Below are 13,667 nucleotides of genomic sequence, written 5' to 3'. Positions count from 1 at the left end.
TTAAAGCAGATAAATAAGTAAACAAACAGAAATAACAAAATATGAATTAGCAATTGAGAAACTTAGCAGAATTTATTGTATTCTATTTAACATCATTAGATCAGAGGCTAGTAACAAAAACATGAACACCTCAATAATCCATATGTCTTCTATGTTAGAGAAAACTTAGGTGTAGGGAAAAAAAATACATACACTTACATGCCCATGCTGGATAGAGAAGCTTGGTGATAACCAGTGGACACCCTCATTTTCAGAAATTCAGGAGGCTCTTCTCCATACTGAAGCCCTGTGGGTCTCAAGCATATGTCCTTGTATATCAAAATGACCATTACCAAACTTAGTGATATCAGTAACTAGCAAAAGGTACTATGTCAATAGCGCTCTGATCAGTATCTTGGACACACCGCTCCACCACCTCTCTTTGGAAGCTCTGCTAGGTTTTTGGCCTTTTGGTGTCTCAGGCATCCACCCCGTGATCTGGGCTGCCTCCCTGGGCTGCTCCCCACAGAACTGGTTGGGTCATCCACAGGCAGTGTAGGATATGACCTTGAGCTGCGGCTACTAAGGGCTTCAGGGTCTGATAAGAGCCACCACCAAGGAGACAAAACCCTTGGGGAGGCAGCCTGGGGGGACGTTTTCAGCCATCATGTCTTTGTTTTAGATTAACCATAGAAGAAAGCTGTTGGACTTGAAAAATACTTCAATCATAAAAATTTCCAAACAGGGGCGCCTGGATGGCTCAGTGGGTTAAGCCCCTGCCTTCGGCTCAGGTCACGATCTCAGCGTCCTGGGATCGACCCCACATCAGGCTCTCTGCTCAGCAGGGAGCCTGCTCCCCGACCCCCATGCATCTGCCTCTCTGCCTACTTGTGATCTGTCTGCCAAGTAAATAAATAAAATCTTAAAAAAATTTTCCAAACTTTCCAAATTTTCCCTGCTTCAACCCTGGCATTCACTCTGTCCACTTTTCTAGAATTTTAAAGCAAATTCCCGATGTTTCATTTCATTCCTAAATACTTCAGCTTCACATCTTTTTTCTTTTTTAAAAAGGGACATTGGCTTCTGTAACCTAATGGCACTTCACAAAATCGACGGATCCCTTCATATCTACTTAAAGCTCATTCTTCATATTCAAATGTCACAGATTGTCCAATACGTGTCATTTCTTAGTTGGTCTCTAAGTCGAATGACTCATCTGCCTTATAATATTTCCAGATCACAGCCCCTATCATTGCTTTCAATGGCGGTCAAGCGAGGTGCCACCGCATTTCCTTGGAAAGACGTGTCACATTTCCAAAACATGAGAAAGTGAAGAGAGAGGAAGGGCCATTCAGAATATAGGTGTGGGTCCGGAGAAATCACACTGTGCATTCTACTTTTGTCTTTTCTGGGAGAAGTGAGGCCAATCCTTTCTTTGTGGTATTTTCACTGACGTTTCTTTGCTTGTCACGAGCCATCTTCACTCTGGGCAAGGAGAGACACAGAACAACACGCTCTGAGCGGAAAAGCGAGAGCTTCATAGCTGGATGGGCTCTTGGGTCTCTGCCACCGCCCTGAGAAGGAGGGTGCTTGCTGTCCCAGAAGAAGGGTGAAATGGAGACGGAGAGCTGCCGCCTGAGAGGTGCCCCCAGGCCGGGCCAGCCCAGCCCAGCCCATCTGACCTGCAGACACACCCAAGCCCAGCCCAGATCCTCCAAGCCACAGATAAGGAACCCACTTGCAAAGAAGTGCTTCGTGGGTAGATTAGATGACCGTCTTCCTTCTAGCCTAGAAAGCATGGCTGAAATTCATCTGAAGGGACAGACTGACTCACTTGGTCCCTACCACGTGGTTTTGCAGCCACAGGTTAGGTGACAAGAGGGATTTAGCCATGCGACAGCTCCCCTCCACATACAAAATGATGATGTTTAATAGAAGGAGAAATTGGCAGCACTGTATATGGCCTCCTGTGTGATTTACCTCCAAATGCTTCCTCAGGCTCCCAGACGATCACCACCAATTTTAAGACACCTGAAGCCATTATGACATTTACAGAAGGAGGGGCAGGGGCAGTGCGAGTGGCCCCAGAGGTCCTGACATGGGCCCAGGGGGGGTGCCCCACTCCTGCCAAGGCAGCAAGAACCCCAGCGGACCCTTTTCCACTGCTGCATCCCCACAGGCTACAAGGATTTTCTGAGATGCTGGAGAGATGGGAGCAGGAAGTCTCCTACCTCTTCTCTGTCTCCTGGATGGTGTTCAGCAACGGCTGGTTGTTTGTCTCTATCAGGAAGGAGCCCGTTGTGGCTGCCAGGATAGGGACCAGGCCAAACATCACCGGCTGTAGCACTGGGCTATGGTTGCCCAGGATGTAGACCAGGGGGGACAAGAGGGAGCCCAGGCGTGTGCTGAAGATCCCAGCACTCATCCCCGTCTGCCTGCGGAGACAGAGAACACGGAAAGGGTTGGGACCGTGCAGGTGTACTGCCGGAATTCAAGCACCTGCACCAAGCCTGAGAGGATTTGGTGAATGAATGAATGAACCAGGCCCTGAGTGTCAGGGCTGGTGCCCGAGAGATAAGAAGGCTGCGTGGCAAAGGGCCTGATCCTGGGATGGGTCATGTGGGGGCACATCATGGGGAAGGGAACCTTGATCTCAGGTGCGGCCGGGGGGATGCTTACTGGGAACCATGATAATGACGGAAAGCCCGACAGCTGATACTGAGCACGTGCTCTGTGCTGGGTGCTGCTCCAACACTCAACTCCTCAGCTCCTCATTTCCTACCATTATCTGGGATACTGACATTTTTCTGAAGCTATAGACATGATACCACTTATGGAGTGCCTGCCAAGTTCCCGTCACTATTCCAAGAGCAATGTCCTACGATACCCCAAATCACGTTAAAATAGGGACATGAACCTGCTCTTTTGAGACATGAAACCACAAAACCATATCCAAATGAAGGCTGGTTTCCTTAGTGGCCCAGCTCTGAGTGACAGAGGCTTCCGTCTTGGTCCCAGAGACTCTGACCCATCTTCTTACCTGACTTCGGTTGGGAAGAGCTCCATGGTGTATAGGTAGAGACAACTGAAACAGCCGGCCAGGCTCCCTTTCCCAAACAAACAGAGGATCATCTTAAAGGTATTTAAGTCTGAGAGAAGGCAGTGGGTGGGGTGTAGAAAAAAGGGAGTTAATGAAATGTCAATGCAATCACCTGTTCTGACATCTCATTGTGTCAAGCACCTCCTGGCCCCATGGCCTTTGCACTGGCGGTACTCCCTCCTCAGCAAGCTCTTCTCCCCACTATTTACCTTCTTATTTCTCATCTTCTTCTCATCCTTCTCAACTCAAATGCTACTTTGGTGAGGAGGACTTCCCTGATCTGTTTCACTGAGCAGAGCCCACCATATATTCCCTTACTCCTTGGACATCTCCTTTGAGGCATTGATCTCAACTGCAATTAATTACAGTCTGTCTCCCTAAAGGCTTCTGTGTTCCCTGAACCTGGGTCTGGTCTGAGCCCCAGGGTAGGCAGGTGCTGGAGAAAGAGCTGTGAATAACTAACAACCAACCAAAGTTGCTATTTTCAGATGAGGCAGGGGCAGTTGGGGAGTGAGGAATGCTGAGATTTAGCCCTGTCCTGGGGAGTTGGAGAGGTGACTGTCCCACAGACACAGGGTTTTCATCAGTGAAATGATAGATGCGACAGTCTTCAACACATCTCCCACTTGCAGGATTCTAGATTTCTGTGATTCCCACAACCATCTCAGATTAGTATCCCTTGCTACTAGATCTCAGAAGGCTGAATTTATATCTTTATAAACTTACCTAATGATGATAGCTAAAATTTATTCAATGTTTCCCATGAGCTGGGGACTGGGATATCAACTTTTTACACAGGATCTTTAATGATTTTTAAAAAATTATTTCAAACATGGAAAACTATAGAGATTGCTATAACAAAATGCCCTTGCCACCATCATGTTGTTTTCCCCGATGTTAGCACCTATTAGCTGTGTGACCTTGGACAAGTCACTTCACCTCTCTGTGCTTTATTTATTTATGCTTCAGTTATAACAGCAGCTTATGACGATCAGATGAGTTGATACATGTGAAGGGCTAGCACAGTGCTTGGCAGGCAGTCAACCCCAAATAAGGGCTTCTTAATTATTCTTTCTAAACAACTGTGAGGGTCAATGGAGGGTAAGTGGGTCGACTTGTCCATGATCACAGGAAACCAGTTGAAAAAAGGTTCATCTGTTTCTCTAGTCTGCTCTGAATCATCAAACCAGAATGTGTCATCCATCATATCAGAAGAGAATTTTCACGAGACCCAGAAGAAAACCTCACCTCGAGGAAGAAACGCAGTGACAAGGATCGCGCAACCGGCCACCAGCTGCAAAGAGATGGCAGTGATTCGGCGGCCAAAGTAGCCCATGCTCAGGCCCGTCACCAGCTTCATGGGGACATCCACGACTGTAAACAGCAGTTGTGTCCAGTAGATGTTGAACCCAAATTTCTGCACATCCAAACCCAGCCCAAAAAAGGAGAAGCCTGAGGAAAACCTGGAGGAGAGAAAGTGCCGGCAATTTACTTCCTACTCTAAAGGTGACCCATGGTTTGCCTTTCTTTCCAATGGAAGGAGTCTCTCCAACATTCTGGCCACGGATAGGATGCAATCCTATTCTAAAACCCAATCCTCTCTGGTTCCAGACTTTGCCAGGTTTTCCCATCTTCTCAGATTGCTTCGCCATGATCTGTTGCCTTCATCTCTGTCTCAAGCCAGTGGGGCACCAAGGAATGACAACTCAGGAGCAGCCGTCAGGTGAATGATTCGGGTGGGGGGTTGTCACTCTTTGGGCCACCACTCACCATACCAGGGAGATACAGCAAGTTGTCCTGCGGAGTCCCGGAGTGCGGAAGAGATCGAGGAAGAATGGGGTCTCCTTGATAGCTGCTGTGTCCTCCTGCATGTGGAGCCTTACTAGCTAGTAGGAAAAGACCAGAGTGGGGATGGCGGAAGAAAGGGCTCCAGCCCTTAGTCCTTCCACTTCCCGATGCCCTACAATTACTTGATTCCTCCCACATTGGCCAGTTCCTTCACACACACCCTCAAGGAGAAATAGAGGACTTCAAATTGTGGGCGTGTATTCTCTTATGCAGCAACTTCTCCTTTTCTTTTAACTAGTGTTTCTTGATGGTCAACAATGACCACCATTTATTGAGTACTTGTTATGTGCCAGATGGGGGTCTAAGTACTGGATGTGAACTAACTTATTTAATGTAAGGGAGATTCTGCAATCCTTTTTACAGAAGAGGAAACAGAAGCTCTGAAGGTTAAATAATTTGCCCAAGGTCACAGAGCTCTAAGTAGGGAGCTGGGAGTCAAACCCCGGTGAATGGCCCCAAGTCTGGGATCTTAGCCATTGTTATTTTGTTTCTTCATGTTCATAGTTAGAAAGGTCCCTGCCTCCCCTTTCTCCAGTACCACTCTCAATTCCCCCTCTCCAGAACTGTCTTCTACTCTTCTAGGTGTTTCTTCTCATACTTATTTCCTATTTCTGGATAAAACGCTACACTGCTATGGCTTGATTTCCCAACTTTAGATTGATTTATGCTAAGAAAGAATGAAGACTTAACCCTCTTAACTCTACTACCTCTGACCTAACCCTTCCCTTCTGTAATTCTCCCAATGTAAGTCTCATTAAGAGTTGAACCATGTCGGCGGCGCCTGGGTGGCTCAGTGGGTTAAGCCTCTGCCTTCGGCTCAGGTCATGATCTCAGGGTCCTGGGATCGAGCCCCGCATCGGGCTCTCTGCTCAGCAGAGAGCCTGCTTCCTCTCTCGCTCTCTGCCTACTTGTGATCTCTCTCTCTCTGTCAAATAAATGAATAAAATCTTTAAAAAAAAAAAAAAAGAGTTGAACCATGTCATGTACTCTGATTACATTTCTTTTTGTGATGTGAGCTTTTTATTTTCCTGGAGTTCATAACTGCCTCTTTTGTGTATTTGCTTGCTAATATTCTTGGTTTCTTAAGTACCTGGCACTTATTTATCCCCAAATTCTTTGATAGAATGATAAAACTCCTGTTAAGAGGATAAAGTATAATGAGCAATCTATCAAGATCATTTTTTTCCTTCATGAAAGGCCTCTGGTTTATGTCTATTCATTTGTTTCAGTACAGACTGGTCATTCTCTAGGTTTTCTGTCCAACTCTTTCCCTTCTTTTTTACCTTTCTCCTATTTGGGATCTTCTATTTCCTGGATTCCCTGGCTTACATCCTTGTTTTGGTGGAATGTCCCCTGTGGTAGCTTCTGAGAAAGGGTGTAACAAGACACTTTCGCCACAGGTCCTCTGCCTATCTGATGGTGACAGCAACTGCTTCTGGATGTAGAAACTTACCTCTTTGTTCACCCTCAGGAGGCCAACTTAAGCCCTCACTGAGAATTACCGCCAACTCAGGAGGAAGGGTTTGGGTAGTGTGTGGGTTCCCTTTGTGCCTACCTCTGGAGTGAGTTTCCTCCCCTGCTCCTTTCTGCCATTTAATCTTGCCACAGCCTGCAGATTTTTCACAGCCTTGTCAAGTTTGTTGTGGGTGATGAGCCAGCAAGCCGATTCTGGCAGACCCCTAACAGTGAGAGGGCGTGCGGTGAGGGAGGGACCGGTCTGGAGGGAGGGACCGATCAGACAGGCAGAGCCTTGAGCCCAACCCTATCCCTGACCAGCTGGAAGGGCCAAGGGATCTCCATCCACAGTGCTCTTGCAGGTATGGGGCTCACACTCCCAAGCACCATAGGTCAAGGGCTGGCCCGCTTGGAAACAGGGAGATCCAAGAGAAAAATCGGAAAGAACAAAATGGGAGGAGCGGCAGTGAAAGGGTGAGTGGTTGGTTGTTTCCGCCATTTTTCTTTTGGTCCTACCGCAAGATACAAATTCTGGCACGAGTTTGTTTTTGCAAAACTATGACCACGTTGTACACATTTTCTGTCTCCTGCATTTCTCATTTCATGCTGCGCTCTCAATACCTCTCATGGCGCTAGTTTGGGTCTCCACTGTCATTTTGAGAATTTTGCCTACTTTCCTGTGGCTCTGGATTTGTAAGGTAAACCTCTTCTCAGTGGCTGGTGGGGTCAAGTGTGCAGCCACTTAGAACCCCAGATGGCGCAGGACGATTCGCCAAGGTTGATATGGAGAAAAAGAAACCAAATGAAAACACCTCGAATATCAAGGGTCCTCTCTTTTCTCCTTAAGGAGGTTGGCCCCGTGATGGGTGTTAAGGCAGGCACGGATTGCATGGAGCACTGGGTGTTATACTCAAACAAGGAATCATGAACACTACATCAAAATGCTAATGAAGGGGTCCCTGAGTGGCTCAGTGGGTTAAAGCCTCTGCCTTTGGCTCAGGTCATGATCCCGGGGTCCTGGGATCGAGCCCCGCATCGGGCTCTCTGCTCAGCAGGGAGTCTGCTTCTCTTTCTCTCTCTGCCTGCCTTTCTGCCTACTTGTGAACTCTATTTGAAAAATCTTTATAAAAAAAAAACACTCGTGAAGTACTGTATGGTGATTAACATTACATTAAAAAAAAAAAAAGAGTATTTAAAAAAAAAAAAGGAGGTCAGATCTCAGCAGAGCCAAGCCAAGTTCGGCTCTGAGGCCAGCAAACACTTCCCATGAAGTCAGACCAGACAAGGCATCTCTGTGCAGGCCACGGGGCGTCTGGGAGCTGACGTACCAGGAGTACAGAAGAATGATCACGTAGGCGACAGATAGGGTGCCCTGGAGCCAGCGCCAGGGGCGGATGAGGTAGGCCAGGCCCGTGAGGACCGCCTGGCCCAATGTGATCATGTACATGGTGTAGATATTCACCAGCGTCCGCCTCTGCGTCGGGGTCCACTCCATGGCTGGGGATGACAAGTGTGGCAGTGCTGGTAGTGAGCTCCCAGGGCCAGGGAGAGAGGTCAGCCTGGGTCAGTCAGGGGCAGGGACCCCAGGCAAGGCCCCTGTGGAACTTGCCCCCAATGAACCCTGTTGATGGGCGGGCTCTGACCCCGCTTAGTGCCATGCAGGGCACACTGTCCTGAGCATCCCAAGCAACTTTGCCATCTCATTTGATCTTTGTAACACCCCTGTACAGGGCCATCTGGGATCGCTCCCCCCCAACACAGGCAAGGAATATGTCCCCGGGGGCTGGGAATTCGAGCCTGGGGCTAGCTTAAGCCACCACCTTCAAAGAGCTGACATTTCCTGAAGGTCTTCGAGGGGGCCAGGTATCATTCTATAAATATGTATGAGATGAGGGAGGTTCGATCATTATCACCCCGTATCACAGATGGGGAAACGAAGGCCCAGACAGGGTAACTGAAGGGCCCCCTGGCCCCCCGGGTCGCACGGCGGTGAGCGGAGCAGACGGGGCTCCGCAGGGGTACTCACTGAGGCAGAGGCTGGTGATAATGATGCCGGTCATGGCCATCCCGCTGAGGAACCTGAGCACGCAGTAGGCCAGGAAGCTGGGCGAGAAAGCGGCGCTCGTGCCCGTGGCGATCATCAGCAGTATCCCGCTCTGCAGCGCCGTCTTGCGTCCACACCTGCCACCGGGACACACGGAGCGGCCGGCTGAGCCCTGGGGTCCGGCTGCCAAGTGGCCTCTCTGCCCCCGCTTTCGCCCCAGCCTGCTCGCCTCCACCAGTCTGCCCCTCACTCCCCCGCATCCTTAGGAAAGGCCTTGGGAAGGGACTCCCTCCTTGCCCCCGCCCCTCCCCACACGAGTTGCCAAGGCCTAGAATTCCCCCAGGGGAGGAGGGTTAATTCTTTGCCTCTTGGCTCCGTTCCTTGTTGAAGTACAGCTGTTTCCAGATGGGGCTGTGATGAGCATCTGAGTGTGGCTTCTGGTCCCTGCCCCATGGGGGAGGGAGTGCGAGCAGTGCCTCTAATGTTCCAAGGGACCCTCGACCCCATACTCATTCTCTTCTACCTCCTCTCAGACCCCTGTGTGCTAGGCAGGTGCCAAGTGCTGAGGCCTCGACCAGGAGCTCCCTTGCCCCTTCCCATGGGACCCCCTACCCGTACCCACTGCCCTGGCCCCTGTGCGAGAATCAGACAATAAGGAAGATACGTAGGTAAAACACACAGACCATCAGAGGCCACAGAACAATGCAGAGCAGAGAAGAACAGGGGACGTCAGAGGGGCTGTCGTAAATAGGGTGGCCGGAGAGGGCTCCTCTGGGCGGGTGACACCACAGAGTGCCACGGACATAGCACCGAGGTGTGTCATCTAAGGTCAAGAGTGTCATTTTCCCCATTTTACAGATGAGAAAACAGAGGCTTAAGTTGAAATGACGCGCCACACCCGCAGCCAGCGAGAAATCCCCATCATTGTACTCTGAGGCTGTGAGACGTGGCCTGAAGAGGAGTCCTGGGACTAGTGCCCCTGGTGGGGGAATAGCCAGTGCAAAGGCAGGAGGAAGGAGTAGGAGGGGCGGGGCGGGTGCTGGGTTTAGAGCAGTGGCTCTGGGGCCAGCCCGGGCAGGGCCAGCAGCCCACGCACCCATCAGGCTTCACAGGCTAGGAACCGGCGAGCTGGCAGAGGAAGGGCAGGGTCTGTTCTGAACCTGATAGGATCGCTCTACCCATCAGTCTGAGAGCAACAGAAGGGGTCAGGGACAGGAAGAAGCAGGGAGGCTCCTTCAAAGGCTGTTGCAGCCTGCCAGGGGCAAGGGGAACAAGGCTGCTCCCGGAGTGGTGGCCTAGGAGGCGGCGAGGGGAGGAGGTGGGTCCAGGTCTGTGACGATACAGAGCCATACAAAGCCGACAGGGTTTGCTGGGATACCGGAGAGGAGGGAAATGGTGGGTGAGGTAGGGGGGAGGGGAGGAGGAGCCAAGGGGAGGTCTCAAAAGGGATCAGGCAAACAGTGGAGAAGAGATGGGTTCACAGACTCTGGAGGTCCATCCAGCTCCTACCTGGGCTCTTCCCAGAGGTGAGAGCTCTTGACCTGGAGCTCTACTAAGATGTGCTGCAGCTCTCAGCCATCTGTATGCACAGTATGAGCTGGCCAGGCTGCAGGCCCCTTGTTACTGGGGACTGGCGTTTAAAGCAAGAGATCCTTGCCAGCCCCATGGAGATGACTTTAATTCCCTCCTTTCACCTCTGAGTAGGTGGTGGGGAGGACAGAGTCTGGGGCCCTCCAGGTGACCTCCTTTCCGATGAGCAAGGCCTTTGCTTTGCCAGCCCCTCCTGCCCAGAGCTTAAGGCTGGGTGTCCCAGCACAGGGGACTGCGGTTGAGTGTTCCAGGAGCCCAGCCAGGGGAGACACGGGCGACTGGGGTCACTGGGTGACTGGGAGAGCCCCTAAGTTGTACAGAAATGATCCCAAGAGCTAAGTGAACTTTCCAAGGTTTCCTAGAGGGGCAGAGCCCAGCTCCACTAATATCCACCCGCCATGTTCTTTCTGCGGCACCGGGGTGGGGGTGGGGGAAGCATCCAACAGGCTGGCAAAAACCAGAGAGGCAAAAGATTAGAAGACGCTGTACCCGGGAGTGGAGTTCTCAGAAATGTGCCTTGGCCTGCTCGGCTTGAACAAGGATCATCTGTCTAGATATGGCATCGAGCGCAAAGCTGCTTCCTGATGAGAACATTGTCCTCACTTCCAAGAACATGGACAAAATGTCCACAGTGGAATCAGTTTTCCGTGGGACCAGTGGTGCTGAGCCCCACGTCCTCTCTGAAATGGGAGCAGCCACCCAGGGCTGTTGGGAGGACCCGGGAGAGTGCTGCATAGACTCAGCCATTCACAGCAACAATGACCGTCCCAGGGGCTCCTGCTTCCTGGGGAGGCGGCCCGTGGAGGCAACCCAACGGGGAAATCATGGCTGGCAGAAACGAGACCACGGACCCACTTTCATCACCAATCCCATGATGAAGGCTTTCGGCCGCGTGACTCCAAATTCATCCCCAAGCAGAGAGTAATTCAAGATTCATGATTGCAATTCATTGCAGAACATAAGAGGGAGGTGTCATCACCCCCAGTCCGCATTAGATGCAGGCCCAGGGACTGTCTTCTAGAAAAGTGGGGTGTCCGGGACCCGGGCAGGGAGGGGCGGGCTCTCTAGCCTGACCCCTCTGTTTGAGGTGTCGGGGGGCAGCCCTGGCCGTCTGGCAGGGAGAAGGAGGTGCGGGGGTCTTCTCCAGTGGGGTCCTGAGCCGTTGAGGACAGTGGGGGGATAGCATGAACTCTAGCCTAGTTGGAAGCTTCTGGAGACTTCCTCAGGCCTCCTCCCCTCACCTGTCAGAGAAGATGCCAAAGACAGTAGCTCCGACCAGCTGTCCCATCATGTATATGGACTGGGCAATGGACTTCAGTGACTTGTGCTTGCACACCAAGTCCCACTGGACGAAAAGAGACAATTGTCAGCAGGTGGCTCATGTACCCTCACCGTGTGGCTTCCGTAGAATAGTAAGAGCTGCCTTGTCACCTCTTACATGCTCATACGGTCCCGCAGCTTGCCCTTCAGCTCATAACCCTGCTGTCACGAGCACTGGCCCTTTTAGTTTAAGTGGCGGAAACCTCGATATCAGCGTCACTGTGATGAATTAAGCACATTATCCCAGATGTTTCATGAAACACTTGGTCCCAAGTCTTAGGAAACCTCTACCCTAAAAGAAAGATAACCAACACAAATCTAGACCCAGTTTACTGGAAAGGCTTCCTTTTTTCCTTCTTTTTGTTCCCATTTCATTCAGCGGTCTGAGAAATTTGGGAGAGAACAAGAAAACAAGGGCACCTGGGTGGCTCAGTGGGTTAAGCCTCTGCCTTCAGCTCAGGTCATGATCACAGGGTCCTGGATTGACCCCCACATGCTGAGCAGGGAAACTGCTTCTCCCTCTCCCTCTCTCTCTGCTGTTTCCCCTGCTTGTGCTCCCTTGCTTTCTGCCAAATAAATAAATAAAATCTTAAAACACACAAACACACACACACACACAGGAAAATGGATGTCGTGTCGATTTTCTGACTGCTTTGCAAATAGCTAAGTGAAGGCAAAATAAAAACATCAGACCAAGTGTCGGGGTTGGGGACGCAGTAGGACGGAGCCCTCCGACATGTCCGAATGTCTTATACACAGAGAAAACTTTGGCAGAATCTGGGGCCACTCTATGATCCTACAATCCCACTCCTAGGCATACACCCAGCAGAAATGAAAACCTGCGTCCACCCCAATACGTGTGCAAGAACACGCATGACCGTGATATTCATAATAGCCCCAAACCGGAAACAGTGCAGGTGCATTTCTCGGTAGAAAGGACATAGACTGTGTAGCATATTTGTGCCATGGGATGCTCCGTGGCCCTGAGAAAGAACCAGCTCCCAAATTATATATCAAGATGATTGACCCTTAAAAATCCATACTGAGTGAAAAAAATCCCAGCACACTGAAGAACACATACTACGATCCCATGGGTGTTGGGGGTGGGTGTATAATGATGTAGTGACGTAGTGACGTAGAAAGGTACAAGGGAACCTTCTGGGTTCCTTAGAAGCAATCTGTATCTTGAGCTGGTGTTTACCTATGTAAAAGTCATCCTGCCGCACACTTAAATTTTGAGCATTTCATGGAAAAATTTACGTCTCCATTAAAATAAAACAAACAAAAAAGCATCTAAAGACCCAGTGTTCAGCTGTAGCCTTGTCTCACCTCAGAAACGATGGAGGAGGCAACACTCTGGTCATACACCCACCCGTCCAGGCAGACCTCGGTGTCCAAGCTTAAAGAGGAGGTGTCGTTGAGGCTTAGGATCTGCCAATGGGGCTCAGAGAACCGCAGGCACCGCTCAGGTTTCTGGTCCTCGTCCAGGGGGATGAAGACCCTCAGTAAGTCCCCATCCCCCACACCGCCCGGGACATGAGACCCATTGGTCCAGTTGGCCGGCCGGCAGTGATGCTCTGGGGTTATGGCGGTGAAGTTCTGCAGAAAGCTGTGACAGCTAATCAGGAGGGCGGGGAACATCATGAGGGCAGTTTGAAGGATCTGGAACTTCCCCATGCCGCCGATGGTGTGGAGCAGCTCCGAGAAGCCCATGGTGCGCTCTCTGCTGTGGCTGTTGATGGAGGTGTTTGCCCACATGCACCGTGGTCTAATTTATAGACTCTCTCACCTCCTTCTAGTGGGTTCTTGGGAAAGAGCTTCTGGGTATCTGTCCAGAACCATGATATCATCACATCTTATTTGCTCTGCATCAGGAAATAAGGTGTTTCCACTTAAGAATATTTGTTCAGGGGCACCTGGGTGGCTCAGTGGATTAAAGCCTCTGCCTTCGGCTCAGGTCAGCCCCGCATTGGGCTCTGTGTTCAGCAGGGAGCCTGCTTCCCCCTCTCTCTCTGCCTGCCTCTCTGCCTACTTGTGATCTCTGTCTGTCAAATAAATAAATAAAATCTTAAAAAAAAAAAAAGAATATTTGTTCAAGGGGCACCTTGAACTCAGTCGTTAAGTGTCTGCTTTCTGCTCAGGTCATGCGTGATCCCGGGGTCCTGGGTTCCAGCCTCGAATCAAGCTCTCTGCTTGGCAGGAAGCCTGCTTCTCCCTCTCCCTCTCCCACTCCCCCTGCTCGTGTTCCCTTTCTCGTTGTCTCTCTGTCAAATAAATCTTAAAAAAAAAAAAAAGAAAGGATATTTCTTCAAGGAACAAACTTTTCACATG

At 50.6% G+C, this 13,667-nt stretch overlaps 1 protein-coding gene across 1 annotated transcript; it reads right to left on the bottom strand.

Moving 5' to 3' along the window:
* Positions 1-938: 938 nt before the first annotated feature.
* On the bottom strand, positions 939-13,239 carry LOC116880204 (solute carrier family 22 member 20-like). The gene is made up of 10 exons (XM_032879070.1): positions 12,666-13,239; positions 11,258-11,361; positions 8,409-8,563; positions 7,711-7,879; positions 6,483-6,606; positions 4,850-4,965; positions 4,328-4,542; positions 3,020-3,128; positions 2,211-2,414; positions 939-1,464 (listed from the first exon to the last, which is right to left on the bottom strand). Exons 1-10 carry the CDS (start codon positions 13,092-13,094, stop codon positions 1,359-1,361), a joined length of 1,731 nt encoding a protein of 576 aa, XP_032734961.1. The 5' UTR covers positions 13,095-13,239; the 3' UTR covers positions 939-1,358.
* Positions 13,240-13,667: the final 428 nt, after the last annotated feature.

This window comes from Lontra canadensis, unplaced genomic scaffold (genome assembly GCF_010015895.1).
Source record: "Lontra canadensis isolate GAN:19392208 unplaced genomic scaffold, GSC_riverotter_1.0 scaffold66, whole genome shotgun sequence".
Taxonomy (NCBI): Eukaryota; Metazoa; Chordata; class Mammalia; order Carnivora; family Mustelidae; genus Lontra; species Lontra canadensis.
The sequence above is the reverse complement of the archived record's forward strand: the minus strand, read 5'-3'. Positions and strand labels throughout refer to the sequence as shown.